Raw genomic sequence first — 21,393 nt, forward strand, 5'->3', positions numbered from 1 at the left:
TCTTGAAGACAATGAAGCAAGATAAATAAGGGTGGGTGTTACATCATGTTTGTGAATGACCTGACAACCGAATCCCTTTCCTTACCTATAGAACAGACAGACAGACAGACAGACAGACACACACACACACACACACACACACACACACACATGCCTTCTCTTTAATTGCCATAAGGTTACTGTATGGATCAAAACTCAAAGGAACTTCTAGACTACAGGTTCAAGAAAAAGAAAATATGACATGAGAACATCACTCTTTATGCTTTATGGTCAAGATGTAATAGCACACTTAGCTTATGCCCCTTTGCCATCTCTGAATGGTCTGGGGTTAGTAAAATCCAGTTACAAGAGAATCACATCACCTCAGGAAAACACAGAGAAGAATCCCCCTTCCCTTTCCAAAGCAATAGAAAGAAACTGAAAATAATATCACAACTCCCATAAGTATCATTGCAGTTAGAGAACATATTTATAACTAATCCAAACATGTAGTATGCTATAACTGTGTAGACTTTGCTTCCAATAGATTGTTTTTCCTTTGTCTTCAAAAAACTTCAGTACGGAAACCATCTAGATAATGTAATGATATAAATATTCTTAATGACATGGATACTTATGACTGAAAAATCATTCTGGTGGTTAAGATTTTAGTGTCTAGCATGGGCAAATGCCATAATGGAAAGGGGGACTAAGCTCAATTTAATGAGCTTCAAATTTTGAGTCTTTAATGAAGGGTAACTCTTTAGACTCCTCTCCCCATTGATGTTCTGATCTGAGGAGAGGGCATGGTTTGGTCTAAGAAAGTAAAGAGTTCTAGCAAAGGGCCACACAATCAGTGAGTCCTTCATTCATCATTGAACAGACTCATGGTACTGAAAACACAAGGACAAAAGAGGCAGAAAGCCTTCTACAGCAGCTCACCTCTTTTATTTCAATGAAATTATCATTTTATGTAGAAGCGAAGTTTTATTTTTATTATAGAATTAAATAAAAGGAAGTTCTATTCTGCTGCAAGCATTGTTTCTAGCTATTATGTTGCTATCGCCGTGTTACCCCTTTGTGTTATCCAAGAGCAGAAAAATTTCTCAAGTTACTGTATGATCGCAAAGAGCAGCAGACACAGCAAACCTCTTTTTACCTTTCTTTCACACCCTTTTATGGAGCTGCTGTGCAGCACAGACCTTAAACAGCATTGTGTAATATAGATCACAGAAGAGATCAGCCACTTTTCCATTAGTTTAAATTAACATATAACTCATAACTCAACTTTTTATTTAACCAGACAATAAGTCTTCTAGTTGAAAAATAAATGAATTGTCCTTTTCTTCTTTGTGAAAGCATAGTAGGAACACATCGAAAATATCAATATCATAGAAAAATACACGTCTACTATAACTATTAGCATGTAAGCCAAATTCATAAATAAATTTTAGGTATTTTTACTATATTTATATTCCCTTTTACATATATTTATCCACAAAACTAAAAATTACATCATGACACTAATGCCAGCGATTGTAATTCAAGTAAAGATTAAGAGGCTACATTCATTGTACCGACCATAAAAAAAAAAAAAAACTTAGTTGATGAAGGAAGTGGAGCAGACAGTCCTGTTTTCTCTTTAGAAAGACACTTATCTGGTATCCCACATGCTCTTATGGAGAAACCAGAGAAGCGTGGATTAGGTTGATCCCTTTAATATCGATACAAAATTAAAGAAAACCAAGCACACAGGGCGATTATTCACAGTGCAGAATCAATTCTGATGGTGTTAGCCACAGAAAATGAGTCATTCTCAACACAACATATTTTGAAGTTTTATGAAAAATGAGAAGTAGAATAGGAACAAAATTAATACAAGTAAATTCTGGTAAATTTCAAATTTTGAGATGAAAAGCTATTAGAAGAAATGAAATGGGGCAATGATATTGAAGCAAAGAAAATACATGAGAGTAACCTTTCTGCATAATTTAATACAGCTAGATAAAACTTCTATTCAAAGATTATAAGGAGACACTAAAATTGAAATCCAAAGAGATTCGTGAAAAACATGAGGGGATGAGGTTCTCAGTGGTTTTCCAACAATTGTGTGACATTTGGAACATTGGACATTATTAAATTACCATTCCCTCCTCTGTCATCTCCATGCCTAAGTAGATATGTGCTCAGTAAAATAGTAAGTGATGTATGCATAAAAACCATAGGAAAGAATCCTGGAGAACTACTATAGAGGTAGCATCCTTTCTCTGATAACCAAATAGACTACTGATCGTAAGTGTCTTGGTGTTGATGAACTTGGTCGCCCTGGAATGTGGTAGCACACGCCATTCTCTATAAGAAGTCAACTCAGCATTTGCCTATGAATTTCTGCACACTGGTCAGAACCCTATTTAGGAGAAGTAAGTTAGTTCTAATTATTCTAATTAAAGCAGAAAATTGAGTACTTTAAGATATGGGGCAGTGAATAAATAATGTTAATTAAAATACAACAAACCTTGTTATAATGATAAATGATATAGAATAATATTCAGATCTTAATTTTCTTGACAGTAGCTAGTGCAGTGAGTTATTAGGTTGCCTCACGTAGTTTCGGGATTCTTTTATGGCTCGATTTCATTATTGGGAGGAGGATTATCTAAAGTCAGAAACTGAAAACATTTTACAGTTGCTAAAGCCCACGAAAACTTCCTGAAGCAGAATGGTCATGATTCCCAATGAAGGAAGGCAGGCTTGGGTAGGTAAGATCCATGCCTTTCCAGCCTTTGTAGGTTTTGCTGTAGCCAGTGGAGACCCCATAAGTGTCTCCAGGATACAGTCTCTAAGATAGGAAGCTGTTGGAGATGGTAAAATGAAATTCAGGACAAACTGTTTTTCATGTTCAACAAAAGAGTCATCCATTCAAGATAATTCAGTGTGAAACACAGTCCGTGTGAAAATTCTGAGTGAGGGTCCTTAGGATTCTGTGTATTTTGTGAAGAAAACACATAAAAATAAAGGGAATGCAATTTTAAGTGACAACAAATTCAGACAAGGTAGCCTTGTCTGCAGCAGCGTATTATCTTGGCCAAATAATTCCTTATCTTGGCCAAATACTGAAGATCAAGACTGATGATAAAAAATAATAATTTTGTTGGGTTTTAAAATTTGTCTTGCTTTGATTGTTTCCATTTTGCAGACTGAACCTAAGTTCCTAACACATGCTAAATATGAACTCTACCACTGAGCACGAGCAGATAAAGAGGATCACCCAGGTTTGACCCTGGACACAAAAGGTAAAAAGAAAGAACCAGAGTCCACACAAGAAAGCTGTTCCTTGATCATCTCCACACATGCCCCTTGGCATAGAGGTATGCAACACACACACACACACACACACACACTCACACACACACACACACCTACACACACACACACACACTCACACACACACACTCACACACACACATACACACACACACACACACACTAAATGTTTAATAAAGGAAAAAAATTAGTGGGTCAAATAGATTTTAGAAAAATCTCCACTGTGTTTTATAACCAACCCAAAATCCTCTTAACTTTCTGAGAAATGCTGAAGAGCCCTGTTTGGATTGAGTTAGAGAAAACTTTAGGAAAAGCATGCAAAGCGAAGGCTCTTTGAATGGGGCAAAACCTTAAAGTCTCAACATCAACAAATGAAATATTTTTCCTCTTGACTATACATTCCCATTTTAATCTTCATAGTCACCTATACAAATGTATAACATATACATAGATTTTCATCTTAAGTCAATAAATACTATATTCTTTTACATTATTCAACAAACAAATAGTATTAAGGTTAAATTTTTTTCTTTAAAAAGAGAGAGATGATTAGGATTTCCTGACACGTGCTGCCCTCTTATGGTCTAACCCATGAGTAATAACAGTGAAGATGTGCCCAGTTCAACTGTGTAGGCAGGTGAGTGTGTGTGTGTATTACCAGTTATTGTATGTTTGTTACCACACAAACTGCAAACTTTCTCAAGTGTTAGTTTATTCTGAACCACAATTGCCTTCATGCCAATTATTATATCTAAGCAGAAATGAAGCCATTGAGCAAGCTGAGGATGAACTATCAAAATGGTTCTTTATAATAATATAAAAAATAATACTTGAACAATAGATTTCACCAAAAATATTGATGCTTAATAAGCACACATATGATAATTTCTTGAGATACATTATTCTCATAACTTCTGTAAACTCTGAAATCTCTGTATTTTGTTCCCACTGGGAATCCTTACTAGTTCAGAAAACCCTTTGATTATCAAAATATGTTGTTCTGGGTGATAGAAATATAGTGATTCCTTCGGAAATGACTTTTGTGAGAAAATACATTCTATGTCTGCCTAATACTGCCATCAAGCAATATTAAAAATGTCAGATTAATTTATGACTTCTTGGTGTTTATAAAAAGCCATTTTGACTCCTTGTCACCTTCGGTGCACACAGTCTTCTCCAGTCCTTGCTGGTGGGTCCTTTTCTCTGCGAGGCATGCTAAAGGTTTAGTATTCTAGAGAACACAGATTCACAACAAAGTAGGCAGCAATTTAACAAGGAAAATTATGGTATTTAAGTAGACATAAACCAAATTCCTTCTAAAACTGTTTTACCAGTTCAATAAAATTCCCAAGCATTTGAAAACTGATCGCATTAACTTTGCATGAGAGAAAGTTCTTACCATCTGGAGGGGTAAATACTGAAAGATTCGACTTGGGTCCCACCCCTGCACTGGTTTCTGCAGCAACATAGACATCATACATTGTAAATGGTGTCAGGTGCGTAAATGCAAATCTGAGGTCTTTCGTGCTATTATCCAAAATCCGCCCTGCACAAAGCAGACCAGACCAATGGGTTATTTTTATAAATATGTAATCATTTCATATATTGTGTAGGAGCAAGGACAATAACCAGACTGCTAAACTAAAATCTTATTATTATGAGTGAATATATTTTAAATATTTGGTTTAGTTTGATGCAAATTTGAACAGTAGAAACAACATAAGATATTCTATTGCTTAACATAATTTTCTTATGTTAAAGAGTTCTGTTGAGTTTCTATGTTACTTTTTAATATACTTAAATGGAAAACAGAAGCTAGAAACATAGTTCCTTTAGGATACTGCTTGCCTAGCACACTCAAAGCTCTGGGTTAGGTCCCCAGCATATAATGCTGGTGAGCATGACGGTGTGTGATATAATTCAAGATCTCAGAGCTTTGAGGAGAAACAGGAGGGTCAAAGATCACTATTGCCCTGCCTCCTGATAGAAAGTCCACAGTTTTCAAACCCACGTCAACATGATATCCATTAGCTTGGGCCATGCACTTCCATTCTACTCATGGTGTATAACTCTACGCTGCCAGTTCAGTGTGTGCTGATCTTATTATCCTGAGAGATAAGCATTAAATTATAAAGCCTTCTTAAGGAATTTTCTGATCACAGATATCATTATCAGTACCTACAAAAGAAGTATTATCTCATGTTTATGCAACTTCCTCCTGCCATATTAGTCTACCTGAACTCTACTTATTTATTAAATTAGTGAGGAAACACTAACTTCACTGAACCTCCCATTCAAGAGTCGTACATAGTCTATGCTTTTGCTTCGTCTGGACCCTCATCCCTGGTGCTCTCTCCACTCAATATCATTGTCAATAACAATTGCCTCACACAAACCTTCAGTGCTCTTCAGTTGCTCTTGTTGAAGGAGGGAGGGAAAAGCACAAACCCATTCCAACTTCCATGACTTGGACCTTGACCACATTCCAAATAAGTCCTAAAAGGGTGCCTTGCATTTTCTCAACTTCCATAGGTGAGTGGTCTTGCCTTCTCAGTGATTGTTTTATGCTTTCTCTTCAGACCTCTAAAACCCCCTGTCTCCCTTCAGTCTCAGGTAGTGGCCTTGTTCTAATTACATTGAAATACTTAAATCAATAAGAAAAATGTCTGCACAATCCCACCAGCGACCCTTTTCCTCCCACCATTCTCTGCTTTACTACAAACCAATGGTTCTCAACCTGTGGGTCAACAACACCGTTGGCAAACCTCCAAAATATTTTTAATCTCCAAAAATTTTTACATTATGATTCATAACAGTAGCAAAAGTACAATTAGAAAGGAGCAATGAAACTAACTGTATGCCGGGGGGGTCACATAACTTGAGGAACTCTTTAAAAGTGAATTTTTATTTTCGCTTTGTTTTAATGAGCATTTGTCATTCAGAAGAGGATTGTGTGATAATGTTTAAATGGCAAAAACAAAACATGATTTTGTGCAATTAACAAAGCAACTGCAAAAAAAAAAAGAAAAAGAAAACATTTCTTGGTACCACAAAAAAAGGTTGCAGTATTAGGAATGTTATGATCCACTTCTATAGACAAGCCATATTTGTATCTTAGTTCAATCCCTGTATTTAAGGAGATCTTACCTCTACCATCAGAAACACCTTAATTCTCAGCTCTCTTATGTCAATTTTCCTTTTGTTTCTCATTTTTAGCAACCCAACACTATTTATTCCCAATAAAAATAAATTTGTCAACTCTGCTTATTCTCATGCCTATTTCCTCCTCCTTTGAATTTTTCAACATTCAAACTTCTAATTAAAAGAATGTATATGCAATTCAAGAGCTGAAAAAATACCAAATAGAAAAGATATGTGTGAGAGGGTACCTATGAACTCAGTGGGGGGAGGGCGCACACACACGCACATGTGAGCACACTGGGGCCAATTATAGGAAATGAGCTTTCTTTTACTTTTATAAACTTTATGTACTAGATTTTCAGAAGTTACTTAGAAATAAGTCTACTCATGCATTGCCTACCACAGACACTGCACAAGGAAAGAATTTGCAACTTTAAGGCTTTTTTTAGTGCTTCAAATAAACAGCAGTGTGAGAGTTTATGTTGTTTGATCACTGCCAGAATTAAACTTTCACAGAAACTACGAGATCACATATTCTGTAAAAATTAATGTTTAATTTACTGCCTGTAGTATATCTGAATTCGTCTAGTTCCCCTGGTAAGATAATACTCAAGTCCCACTTGTTTAAAGGTGGGGAATTTGTCGCCATTTAAAATCACCAGTATCACTTTGATAACCTTTTCATAGCGGATTTAGGGTCACAATAACACTGCACAGAATACAGGAATTCCCTGTAGAATATCCAGAGAGCTCTGGTGATTAGAAGTGAATGCCTGTTATACATGGGAACCTGATTTGTCATAGTCTAAACTTAATGTTCTTTTAAATATAAGTCAAGATCTGGATCAAGTGCTTGAAGGTGTAGGTCAAGTCAAACATTTTCCCGAGAGTCCTTCTCTAGTTCTTTCTTCCCTGTTGAGAACATGAGCAGCACGGTAGCCCACCTTTCATGATTGTGGTTTTCATAGAAGATCTAAAGGACTTGATTTCCTCATTAATTTTCAACTATTTACCTCAATTTAGGGTCCTTTCAAGAATTTGTGTTTTTTAAAAAATAGAAATGATCCATTGTTTTATAGGTTTTATTCTAAAGTGTAAAGGCAAAATGGACTAAGCCGTACCTGTTGGTCCAAATAATTCAACTCTGTAGCTAAATTTCCCTGTTACAATAGTCGGTGGGTCCCATGAAATGGAAAAGGCTTTTCCTGTGACATTGCCTGTTATACAGTTTTGTGGTGGTCCTTCAGGCACTGAAATTAATATAAAGAAAATAATTATATATATATACATATATACATATATATATAATAAAGAGATGCCCTGTTAAAAACAGTGCAATATAAAGTAAAAAAATAAAACACACTAAAAGCAAAGTCTGTTAAACTTGAAGGAAAATTACAAAAGCCTAGAAATGAAGAATTTGAGTAAGACACATGAAATGATTAGGTTTACCTCTTCTCACAGTTTTCATTTAGCATATGATGATGCAATGTACTTTATTCTTAAAATTATTGTAAACTAGTCCTTCTAATGTAATCACGTGCATATTAGTTGTACAAAGACATATATAACATATATAATACATCCATTAATCATTAATATCTCTCTCTGTCTCTCTCTCATACACACACACACACACAGTCACACACACACACACACACACACACACACACACACATAAATACTTCCAACCAATGTGGATATTTGGCTTGATAAACTCTTTCTCATGGACATACAGATAAAATAGAAAAGTTAAGGGGGGAAAACCCTCAGACATAGGCACAATGAACTTTATTTTTCATATCAGAATTTATCTTTGTTCTAATGAATAACTCTGAGTATTTACTCAAAATTCTTGTCCAATAAATTTTATTTTATATAATTTTTATGAAATTAATTTATAATGTATACAGGGAATTAAGAGAAGTACATACTATGATTCAAATATAGCTATTTAAATAGAGACTATAATAATTTCAAAGTAACAGGTGAAGGAAAATAATAGGACCCGACATGTATGCCTTTGAACTAAAAGATAAAATTGCCTTATCAATAATTTCCAGTATCCTTAAAACTACTAATCAGATCTGATGCCTGATGCTATATTACAATATACTTATCAGACATCTATTTGGTGTTAAGATGTGTAATATATATTTTGTGTTAATATCAGGTAAATATTATGTTCATAATATCTACACTACTTGTTATGATACTGTATCAGTATCCACATAAATATATGCATAAGTAAATAATACCTATAAATATGACTTTCCAAAATGAATAGTGTTAATGATGTCAAGAAGGGCCTATTACTGCCTCTGTTTTTCAATCAAGAAAAATGCTGTGCATAAAGATATGTGTGGTTATATATTCAATCTCTGTTATATTGACCCTGAAATGTTGATCAACATTAGCTCTGCTGTTTCAGATAGTGTCTTTGTACATCTGGTAATAATGGTCCAGTGGGAAGACTACAGATAACTAAGATGCTTTGGAAGAGTAAAGAAAATTAGGAAGAATTACAGAGGGCGTAGATTGATAGTTGTCATTAACACTAACTAATGAATTTCCTCTTTCAAACCTATTTTCCTTTTAGATGTTGTTTAGCACTGAAGACATTCCCAAAGGATGCCTATTTTCTAATATGGGAGAAAGAGTTCCTTGAAGAAAGTGAGATTAACAGTAAAACAAAAATTCTATGAACAGAATGAAAGATTCATCCTATATATATGACTTCAGGTCATTTTTTTTCTTTTTTCTAACAAAATTAAATCTTACCTGATTCTGGTGTCCTAACAATGGTACTATCAATATACCCTGCTTCCGTTGTAACAGCTGAAACTTCAAACAGATATGTCGTATATGGTCTCAGGTGTGTCACCACAAAACTAACAGGCTCTTTCCACACAGAGCTGATCTTACTCCTGGCCAATGTGCTGGATGGATGTGTGGTACGAAGGGGAGGCGTAACTCTGCCGAGGGTTGGAGATGGGCTGGTGGTACTCCACAGAAAAGACTCACTGTTCTCCTAATGAGTAAAGGAAACAGCAGGAGGAATAACCAGAGGATAAGTCTAGGTAAACATAAGGAGCACAACCCATTTAGTATTCTTTGTACTATAAACATTATTTCTCAATGTGTGTGTGAAATTTAATGAATTTAGTTACAGAAAAAAAATGCTGATTTTAATTATAGTCATTGATGTCTATAATATTAGGACAGAATGTATTTATTATATCCATTATATTATATCCATCTCTAAATTCTCTGTTGAATTTAAAGTAGCATAAAATGAAGGTAAAGAAAGAGTTAAACCATCAATAAGAATTTTTAAAATTCATGATAAGTCAATAGACCAAAAGCCCTAAGAAAATAACTACATTCTTAACTATTCCTACCATTTTTTAAACCATACGTATTCAAATAAAGGAAAACAACAATAAAAAGTTATGTCTCCATATGTTAGGGTTCACATGTAGATCCATATTGTGTGTATTCAAAATAGATTGGAATTTGAAACAAAAGTTTTTTGAGACCTGACTGAACTATTTAAAGCAAAGTAACTCTGCTTGGCTGTTTCTCCATCAGTGATAATACAATAAAAATACCGAAGATAATTTGGGGGAAAGCATTAACACAGTATTTCCATAGGTTTAGCATCAATAAAAATGGCAATATTTTCACAAAGATTAACCACCAAACAGCCCACCAGTTTAATCTAACATTGTCTGTCTCTTCCCCTACAGGTATCTTCTCCTATGACACATGGACTTATGGGCTCTACTCCAGGAGAAACTACACTATCATACCTCAATTGGAACACCAAGCCCACCACACACCTATCTCTATCTGTTCTTTCTCCACTACTGGTGTGGGCAGTCCTTTTGTATATGTGTTGCTTTTATTGGTTAATGAATAAAGAATCTGCCTTGAGCTGTGATAGGGTAGAGTAGAGCTAGGTGGGGAAAAACTAAACTGAATGCTGGGAGAAAGAAGGAGGAATCGAGAAACACCATTTATCCACCAGAGTTGAAAGACGGGAGCTGCCAGATGGAACCTTGCCCATAGGCTACGAGCCTCGTGGTAAAATATATGGAAATGGATTAATGTAAGAGCTAACCAACAAGAAGCTAGAGCTAATAGGCCACGTAGTGATTTAATTAATATAGTTTCTGAGTAATTATTTCAGGTCTTAGCAGCCTGGAACAAACAAGCAGACTCTTACAACACACTACTGAACCAAATGCTGTCCCATTAATGAAATCTTTTAAGATATGCTTCAGAGATGTTATTTTCCAATCTTTAATGCATACCCCTAAAATAGAGTCAGTGTCACATAACATGACACTCATGGCCTAAGAGTATAATTTTGCAAAATATGAAAACTTGAAGATGTAGGCTTAATCAAAATCTTGATGTGAGGAAATATGCTATAGAACACTTACATTACATTCTGGCAATTTCCCAGTCAAAATATCCTCCACTTTGATGGAGACATCCTTCACCACTATGCCGCTTCTGGCGTGTTTGACACTAATCTTGAAGCTGGTGATTTTGCCATTTGGTTGCCGAGGTAAATACCAAATCAAGTTTACTGCAGAATAGTTAAGAGCTTCAACTGTGAGATTGACCACTTTACCCGGAGCTGGGGATAGTACAGGGGTAAGAGAAGAGGGGAAACCATTGTAAAATTTAAAATGCTCTTTACGTTTTTTAAAAGTATTAGATTTCCACATAATTTGAAACTAAATATGTAATACCTTGATAAAATCATCTTTCTACCTAAATATATATTTATTTTAAATTATTTTAAAAAAGGAATTTGAGCCATATCTGCATATTTCAGAATTATTGGTCAACCATATCCATTCATTCAATAAAGCATTTCAAATACACTTGCAAACTATTCAAAATAAATAGCTCTTTGTGAATATACAAGTACAGACTGAAATTTTACTTCCTTAAATATTTTGTAATTATATAGGTAATGTAGAAGTAGCCAAAATACACAAAATTCATATCTAAAAGTTCATAAGTATTTAATGTCTAATGTCAAGTGGATAGCTATCCAAACAATAGTTGATGATTTTTTATTTTGAGTTTTAAATATGCTGAAAATTAACCTTTCCTCCAAATGTCTTACTATCAATTATTAATTATCTATAACAATAATCTGAATGTTTAGTTTCAGTGACAACTATATGATATCAGAGTGAAAATAAACTATGTACATTAGTTTGTACGCAAATAAATAATCAAGGTCTTTCAGATTATAGAATAAAACAAAAATGCTTGGGGTAAGACTCCATCTGATAATAATGATGACTGGGAGTAAGTTGCCAAATGCTAGGGTTTAGGTTTTCACTGTATCAAGAGATGCCAAAATCTGATTTGTAAAAGAAGGCTGTGTAAATCCTGCAAGAAGTTTAGTCTGAGATTCAAAACAAGTTAGACAAATAGAATGAAGAAATTCTAAGCTGACTGTATTTTAATGACAAAAATAAATTACCAGATTTATTGAGAATAATTTCTAAGAGATAAAATAATATGTAGAAAGCTCCTGCAGGAGAATTAATGAAATGGAGTTGAAATTTAAGAAGTTTGTTGAGCATTTAATGTTCAATTTTTAGAGATATACAAAATACAATAAAACAAGGGAGCAGAGATTGTTAAAGGCATGATATTGTACAACTGTAATATTAAGGTTTTTCATGAATATTAATCGTAAAAATTCTCTCATTGTAGTTATATATTTTCTGAGTATTCTTGAAGTATTTATATGTTAACAAAAGATTGCACACAAACTGAAATATTTCCAACTGGGCCTTAAAAGAAATGAGCGAATGCAAAGAAGTGGAATTTGTAGGGTAACTGCACCTTTATTACAATCTGAAACTTTGTTTCCAAAATGTAAGTAATAAACATTAATCAAATACCAATCTGCCCAATGTGGTTAAAAACAAAACAAAACAAAACAAAAACAAAAAACAGAAACAAAAAAAAAAACTTCCCAGAAGGAGGATGTTTATATTATCTTGTTTTAACATTATTTTGCTTCAAGTGAAATATTTCTGATGTACTTTTTTGAGGTTTCATTGTGTTTGAAAATTAATTATCCTCTCTGTGGTTGAAGTGTCCTTCTCTAAAGATTCTGCTTCTTGATTGCATGCACCAGCATCCCGTTTGTAGATTATATATGGAGCAAAGTCATACATTGACGTAGGAAGTCCTTCTGCATATATGTTGCTTTTATTGGTTAATGAATAATGAAACTGGCTTGGCCTGATAGGGCAGAGCAGACCTAGTAGGGGAAAACTAAACTGAATGCTGGGAGAAAGACAGAGGAGTCAGAGAGTAGCCATGGAGCCACCAGAGACAGACATGCCTAAACTTTGCTGGTAAGCCAGTCATGTGGTGATACACAGATTAATGGAGGTGGGTTAGTTTAGGCTATAAGAGTTAGCCAGAAATATGCTTAAGCTATTGACCAAACAGTATTGTAAATAATATGGGTTCTGCGTGATTAATTTTGGAGTCTGGGTAGCTGGGAAATGAACAAGCAGCCTCCTACAACAATACATCTTGACCCAACTACAGGTTTACTATAAAGTACCCAAAGTCCCATAAATCGAGATTTGTATACTGCCTGTGTACACAGAATTCCATTTTTCTAAATTCCTTTTTAAACATCAAGCTGTAAGTTCCTCCTTTAATATTTAAATCTGAAATAAATTTTACATTTTCTTGAAAAAAGAAATAAAGAACAAAGCTCTTTAGGGGGTTAAGTGCTAGGCTTTTAATGTTAGTAGACAGACTACAATATCATTCAGCACAATATCGTTGGTTAATTTGTCTTTTAGAACTACTGTTTTCATAGAAAAAGTTTCTCCTCTCTCAGTAATTATACATCCCATGTATTCCATAGAATTCAATATATGTTAAACCAGTAACTTGATTGCTGAATGTACTACACACTTTTTCTATACTGACTGTTGTAAATTCTTTATATACCAGGAACCATGCTAAACTACGCTTATCATTGGGAAATTTTGCACACACACACACACACACACACACACACACACACACATACAAATGCATACATGTATGTATGTACAGATATATATCATCCATAATTTGAAAAATCATAGAAATTATTGCATAGCCTTATAATCTACCTGTCATATTAATTAACATATTCATTTTTCTTATCCCATTAGAATATAAGATTCATGGCAAATATTTCTTAATTGGTGATAATATTGTCTATTTTTCCATTTATTTTTTGATTCTAATTGGATGAGATGGCCATTTTGGTAATCTAAGGAGGAAATGAAAATGGACAGGGCACCAAGGCTTGCAGTGTGGGTTAAGACCCTGGATATGTTTTATTAAAGTACACACAGGAGTTGCTGGTAGATTTCAACATTACTTGGAAGGAGGCACTGAAGATGACGTCAAGATTCCTCTCGGTCACAGGAAGAAAGACGATGTGTGAACTGGTTTGGTAATGACTGAGTGCTACAGAACAATCACTAAAGTCCATATTTTCTTGTTTAATGTCCCAAAATGCTTTTCACTGGAGCTTATAGGAAAAGACGTATAGACGCCCACTTGGCAAAAGCCTATTTACATCACTAAATGCTAAATATGAGGCCAACCTGGATGATATAAGACTTCAAGGCTGGCCTAGTCTGCAGAGAAAGAACTTTTCTTAAAATAAACAAATTAAAATAAACCTGTTTTGCCTAACACGACAGTAAATAATTTTTTATTCTATTTTTCTTGTACTTTCAAATACTCTGCTCCCAACGTTATAGTAAATACCTGTTATGATTAGAAAGAACAATTTTGGTTTTCAGAATGTTTTTACTGCCCCAAATAACTAATAGGTATTAAAAGGGCATCATTCCATAATTTTATACATGTTGCATAATATTTTCACTGCATTTTATTTTTTAAATGATAAGAACTCATGATTAAATTAATTTAGAATTAATGACTTAGTAAAATTACCGCTTTCTGCAGTTTGGAAAAGAAATGGGTCACTAAACACTCCGATGCCAGCACTGTTTTCTGCAGCAACCTGAAACAGATCAAGGGTTTGAGATTCAAATTCTTCCTGAATACACAGATTCTGAAGTGATACAGCCTTCACTTCCCACAAGGTAAGCTCTAAAGGAACTATTAACAATATTCCCAAAATAAAAAGCGACGTTGGTGGGAAGTGTGGGGTGGGGGAGGGTTCATATATCCAAACTAAGAACTAGTCCTGCCAACATGCTTCACATGAGAAGTGGATGAGGGAGAAGTCAGAAGGCTTAGCCATGTTCATAAAAGACATAATGGTAGAACATGAACCCAGTTGAAATATTTTTTCCAAAGCTCAGTCTTTACCCACTACATATACATACATAAGATGGACTCCCCATATATCATCAGACATTAAGACTCACACTATACAATGGGGCATATGAGTACTCGCGAAAAGGTATTAGCAATAAATAAATAAGTCAGCTTAATTAACAACATAGAGTACAAAGTCAAAATTTAACAGGGACCCAAACTATTTTTTACTTGCACGATTTAGTGACATAGACCAATGGGCAGAAAAGACACTGGAAATGGCAGCCAGACTCCTAAGCCACGAGTGAACAGGGCAATCTTGTGTAGTTCTTCCGCTTGCCAGACAGGGAACTTCAGGTAATTTGCTTAACTCTTTTAGAGGCATATGTTTTTCTCATACTTAACTGGGCATAATAATTTACCTATGTCACCAGGTTTTTCTGAAACTCACTGAAATAATATACAGAAACCACTTTACAGACTTTCCCCATAGGTGTTACTTATACCGAAGATATCAAATGTACCATGCCAAATTCCCTTTGGAATTTATCAGTGGCTAGCATTTATTTGAAGAGAGCAAATGTCACAACAGTGATTTATGAAGTGTGAGATGAAATGTAGACTACCGGCTTCTTAATCAGACTGAAATGAGAGAATTCAGAGAAATCAAGTACAAAGTCATAAAAATAGATCTAAGCAGAACTAGCCAGGGCAAACCATCTTGCTCTTAACAATAATTTCTTACATGCCGTTAAATTTATTATTTACTGATTACACTCAGAAGTGTATGTGGTGTGTGCTCCTTAACCTAAATATGTATATGTTTCTCGAAAATACATTTTGCAGCTTTCAGATGTCAAAAACCTTTCTTACAACATCTTTTCTGCTGTGTTTTATCATCAAGGAAGGCTGCCACAGCTTGTAAGGTCACACACTTAACTCTTACACAGTTTTCTTTTCCGTACTCATTTTTTTCAAAACCCTATTAGAAGAGAAGCATGTCAGGGCCGGTAAGGTGGCTCAGAAGGTAAAGATTTTTGCCACCAAGCCCGACAACCTGTGTCAGAGCTCAAGGACCCAGAGGTAGAAGGAAAGAGTCAACTCTTGCCATTAGTCCCTTGACCTCAACACATGGGTCACTTGTACCATGACATGCACATCCCCTGGAATACACACCCCATACAACACAATAAATAAATAATAAATATTAATGTGTTCAAAAAGAGGACAAGGTGTGTCCATTAAGTTAAAAATAGCAAGGAGCCAAGAAAATGCCTCTGTTCTTTCCTTTCTCATCCACAAATCCACAATGATCCCTAGTTGCAAACATTTCTATTTAATCTAATATAGTACTGCTTTGTGTAAGCTCATATTTATTTAGTATTCAAGTAAACATTAAATCACAAAGCTTTAATGTTGTAAAGTATCAGACAATTTGAGAAAGCTCAAAGTGAGAGCTCAATAAAATTTCTTGAGTGAAACAGAACTGAACTCACTATTTTTAGTAAAACTGTATCTTCAGTTGTTTTCAGTCCATCATCCAAAAGTACATTCAAGATCAACAGGGTTAGAAGAAAATACAAACACGAAACGTAAGCCTGATTGGAAAGAACTATATTTCAGGTTGGGCATGTGGATTGGTGATTGAGCATTTGCCTTCCTTCCTTGCACGGCAAAATATAAAAATAAAATAATAAACAAGTAGAACGTAGTATTTTCATTTGGAAACCTAAAGTACTTAATTTAAACTTAATTTGCTTTCCCTAGCAGATATTAAGCTAAAGCTTTTCAAAATGGATTAATATGTAAATATTCATCTAGGTAGAGATGAAGAAAGATTACAACTACCTCAGCAGGTTTTACATTTGCAGTTGGGTGTTGAGCACCTCTTCAGTGACTCCGTGTATTTGCCTAGCAGATGTACAAGGTGAACAAACGTTCTTGCACTTGTCTCGTGGATTTACTATTTAACACTAAGTATCCACTCACACGATATTTACCTTAATCTCATACGTTGTTCCAGGGTTAAGGTTAGTGAGCAGAACCTCCAAACTGTCAGGCTTTGCTCTTGCACGGGTGTATGCCGTCTGCATCCATGGGCACACTTCCTTGTATTTAACAACATAAGATAGGATCCTTCCGTTCGGGTTGGGTGGAGTGTTCCAGGAAAGAAGAATCCCAGCAGATCCAACTCTTTCCCCAGCAAGGAAGACTGGAGGCCCTGGTTCTATTATTTAAAATATAGATTATTAAATTATCTATTTACACCAAAAATAGTAAAAATATATATATTTATAAACATAAATTTTTGAAGTTCCCAGAAACCAGTATGAATGTCTTCTCCTTAGAGTTTTGCTTAAAAAAAAAAAGGCTAAGAAATAAATTCTTTGAGGTAATACTACAAACATTCTTTTGTAAAAATGTAGAATGTGGAATGCTACCTAACGCTGCATGCTAAATATACTTTTGACAAGTCATTTTTTGAAAGAATTTGTTAATACAAGGTTTACCTGCAAGAATTAAGAAAAGAGAAAACAGTCCAACAAACTGAATAATCTTTCCCTAACCAGAATGGTGAGTTTGTTTGCTTGGCTCTAAGAATTCGAATGTGTCTGTTACCAGTCGTTCTGATACACTTCACAGGCAAATACAATAGAAGACACCTTTTCTCTTTGAAACAAAAGAGCCCAGAGAAAGCACGTTCTAAACTTTTTCTCAACTTCCCATTTGATTTTAATGACTCTGTACTGATCTCGTACGTAAAACGCAAAGGCTGCCCGTGTAAGCATCTCTATCCAACAGAGCTGTGATGCGTAAACACACTGTGAAGAGGAATTGAAAGCATGCACCTACTTGTCACATTTGTTGCTGCTGTTCTGCTCATGGGCGAGCTGTATGTTGTAGTCGAAATCGAAGAGAGCGTTATATCATACCCAGTGCCGTAAACAGCATTGAAAACATCAACCTGGAATGCAAAGAGTTAAGTAAATACCATATTATTTCTGAAAAGCAAGTTAAAATAATAAATCTTTCATCATTTAAAGAGCTAACATTTTTCTACATAGCTATACTGTTCAAAATTTCAAAAACAAAGTTCCATATTATTACAAACTATAAATTTGCTGTATCACGTAACTGTTTACTAAGTAACATAAAAAACATAAAACAAGATGAAACTTACAAAACGCCCTGTGTTATCAAAGTGTACATCAGTATTTCTACAGATGCCAGCTCTTTGTCAGTAAGGCAACAATGACATCTTCAAAACATTTCCAGCCTTTTACTTAGTCCCCCCTTCTAAGAGTACATATAAAATACCTGTGCCTCTGAAGTTCCAATAAAAAGGAAAAGAAAAAAGAAAAACAAATCCATCATTATTACATTTTTTCATGCGGCAGAATCACATTGATGGCTCTGAAGAGAAATGTTGCCTGCATTAATGATTTAAAGTCAGATCCTCCTGGCGAGTACACAATTAATGAGCCTGGATTACTGAATAGCTCTGCCCTTTCTTTGTTAAACTATTCATGAACTCTTGGATGGATGGCTGTAGGTTCAGTGCACACACACACACACACACACACACAGAGAGAGAGAGAGAGAGAGAGAGAGAGAGAGAGAGAGAGAGAGAGAGAGAGAGAGAAGACAGAAGAGACATCACTAAGACAAAACCTCAGGATGTTGAAACTTATTCATTTTTGTCTACATCTTCATGCTTTTGAAAGCCACTCAAGGAAAAGAGTTTTCATAGTTTGTGAGGAGTTTCTCACAGAAATACCCTGCCAGGACCAAATATAAATATGCACGCAAGCAGGCCAAGGGCAAGAATGAAAACTATACCTGATATGCTCCACCTCCAAGATCTGTGATAGCAACAAAGGCGTGGCAGGAACGAGATCCACTGGAAACATCTCCCCACGGCTCACGGCAGACTCCAGCACAGAGAAAAGCATCTTGAAGGCATTGTCAAGCCTTTGCTATGTTTTCCTCTCAGCTTTTTTGCTTTTGTCTCAGCTTTTTCCAGTTCTGAGACTGAAAAATGGAGGTTCACGTACAATTATTTTCATAAATGTTCCAATTTTTTTAAAAGAATCAAAAAAGAATCAATAGTCTACAGTGGGATTTTTAAATAATCAAATTGTTAGAAAACAGTGACCCCCTAAACAGCCTTTATACATGGATGTATATATTCAGTGACATTTCGTTTCTTAATTTTTAAATGCAATTATGAGGAATAATATGAATTTATGTTTGTTCCTGGGATATGCCTTAGTTCATATAATCTACTGGTTAATCTGCTTATTTTAAAGGTTATGTTCTGTTTGAGCATTAAAATCATTTTAAAATTCAGTGTAGGTTCCCTGATTGACTAGGGGAGTTATCACAGAAAATAACTGAGAAAAGTGTGACAAAAATTCTCATATTTCTGATTAGGATTGACATCCATATTTCTTTTAAAAACTCAGTTTTCATACTAGAAATGAAATATGAGTTTTTAAGTGATGAGTGCCCATTGGCCTCACCATTTCTGGCTTACTATATTCCCCCTTTGCTTCCAGTGTTGTTTCTGCTGCCTGGAATCCTTAGCCAGGGCTTCCACAATCAGGGTGTGGCCAATGACTTAAGCTTGCATTCTTTAGAGTGGATCTCAAACAATATCAGTGGAGGGAAGGAGGTGATGATGCAGCGCCTGTCGAAACACACCTGATACAGAGACAATCCAACACCAAAAGAATGGGGTTTGGAATGAATCCCGGGTTTCCATTTTTCATTTCAAAACTCCACTCCTAGGGATGATTTGACAGGGATATAATAAAAATTATGTACACTTCTCTACAAAAGTGTTATGCGCTCACATAAATTCTATAGTAACCTAACATGATATTTTTTAGTATTTTAAAGACAACATTTTTATGACATCTTTCTTGCTATTTATTTATTTTGTGTGCACGTGTACAGTGGTTTGTTCCCCATCATCTCAGACACTTGAATATTTGGTCCCGAGAAAAGATGGCAACTAACATAGGAATCCTGACACCACACTTGGGAGGCTGATCTAGTTTCATTCAGTTGCCTTGATAAACACTCTAACGAAAAGCAACTTGAGGAGGAACAAGCTCGTGTGACTTATATTTCCATGGCACGATCCCTCACCCAGCGATGTTGCAGAAGGAATGCAAGGCGGGAACAGAAAGCAGAAACTGTGAAGGAATGCTGCGTGCTGACTTATTCCTTAGTTCCCTCACTTGCTTATGGTTGGTTAGTATTCTTTTACAACCCAGGACTACCTGCCCAGAAAATAGCACTACCCATGGTAATCATAGCCAACTTAACATCAGTTAAGACAACCGCTCATAGACAAAACCATGGATGAGCCTGATAAAGACAAGTCCTAAGTTCAAGCGACTCTAGGCTGTCAAGTTGAGAGTTAGCGTTAACTAGGACAGCAGTGGGGGCAGAAGAATCAGGAATTCAAGGTTGCTGTGACTTCTAGGTCAGTCTGGACTGCAGGAAACCATACCCCAAACAAAGAACAAGAAAAGATAAAGGGAATGAGAGATGGTGACAAAGGGAGAGAGATGTTTTACTCTTCTTCAGAGCTTGTGTCAAAACATGTTAAAATACACAAAGCACACACAGCTGATCCATCCACCAACTAGTACTCACAAGCACTTATTCTTACATAAATATCTTTTTCAAATTTCTCAGAAAAAGAGTAAAGTCTATGAAACTTTTTTCAAGAAAGAAAAAGTTACTTAGTATGATCCTTGGGAAGCTCAAGGAAGGGTTGGTGAATGGATGGTTTTGATTGTGGATGTGGCTTCTTAGGCTCAGTTTAATATAATATACCGAGAGTCTCTTGGCTAGGAGTAAAATAAATCCCATGAAGATGAAAAGAATTTATTTGTCTGGAAATTAGCCAGTCAATAAAAACAAAAGGCCTGGATGCTCCAGAGGAATTAAGCACAAACCTTCCCAAAAATAGCAGATGAACATGCTAGACATAGAACAATGGTATATCCAAGAAAGGACAGACTGCTTCTGGCATTGAGTCTGATGGTCATGTAAGCCATATAAGAAAACTTAAATCTATTTTTCCCTAATTCAATGGTGGCAGTTTTAAGTAGAAAAGCAACAGCCTAACTTGCTTTGATTGTTTTAAAGACTGCTTTAGAATACGGCACACGCACTATCAAAAGTAGAGATGGGAGATTACGTATCCGAGCTCTGTGGGAATCTGAGTAGAGACAAGAGGAATCTGGAGGAATACTGCAGACTGCAATATCCAAAGACAGGATTCGCTGAGACGGCTCTGCCATAATAAGTGTATGAGTAGCTATCTATGGAACGTAATCTTCCAGACGCAGAAAAAAAAATACAGAGACTCTCACAACTTCATTTTAGAAACAATATTGAAAAAAATCAAAGAGTAAAATTATCTGGAATTTTAAGAAAAAAAAAGCAACTCCATGTTAAATTTGGTTGGAGCTAGCTTTTTATCCGGAATGATAATAAACAAAGATTTAATCCTCAATGTCTTTGCACATGGAGTGATCAGATTATTTGATCATATAAGTCCTTAAAAGTTAGTTTTTCTTT

At 35.3% G+C, this 21,393-nt stretch overlaps 1 protein-coding gene across 1 annotated transcript in view; it reads right to left on the reverse strand.

The window, feature by feature from the left end:
- Positions 1-18,168, reverse strand: part of Ptprq (protein tyrosine phosphatase receptor type Q) — a 176,892-nt gene extending 158,724 nt beyond the window's left edge. The window contains 8 exon segments of the mRNA XM_038314879.1: positions 4,703-4,849; positions 7,566-7,694; positions 9,226-9,475; positions 10,893-11,092; positions 14,464-14,533; positions 16,794-17,020; positions 17,647-17,758; positions 18,112-18,168. Coding sequence (XP_038170807.1) covers positions 4,703-4,849; positions 7,566-7,694; positions 9,226-9,475; positions 10,893-11,092; positions 14,464-14,533; positions 16,794-17,020; positions 17,647-17,758; positions 18,112-18,168 — 1,192 coding nt within the window.
- Between the last annotated feature and the right edge of the window lie 3,225 nt (positions 18,169-21,393).

This window comes from Arvicola amphibius, chromosome 17 (genome assembly GCF_903992535.2).
Source record: "Arvicola amphibius chromosome 17, mArvAmp1.2, whole genome shotgun sequence".
NCBI classification, from domain to species: domain Eukaryota; kingdom Metazoa; phylum Chordata; class Mammalia; order Rodentia; family Cricetidae; genus Arvicola; species Arvicola amphibius.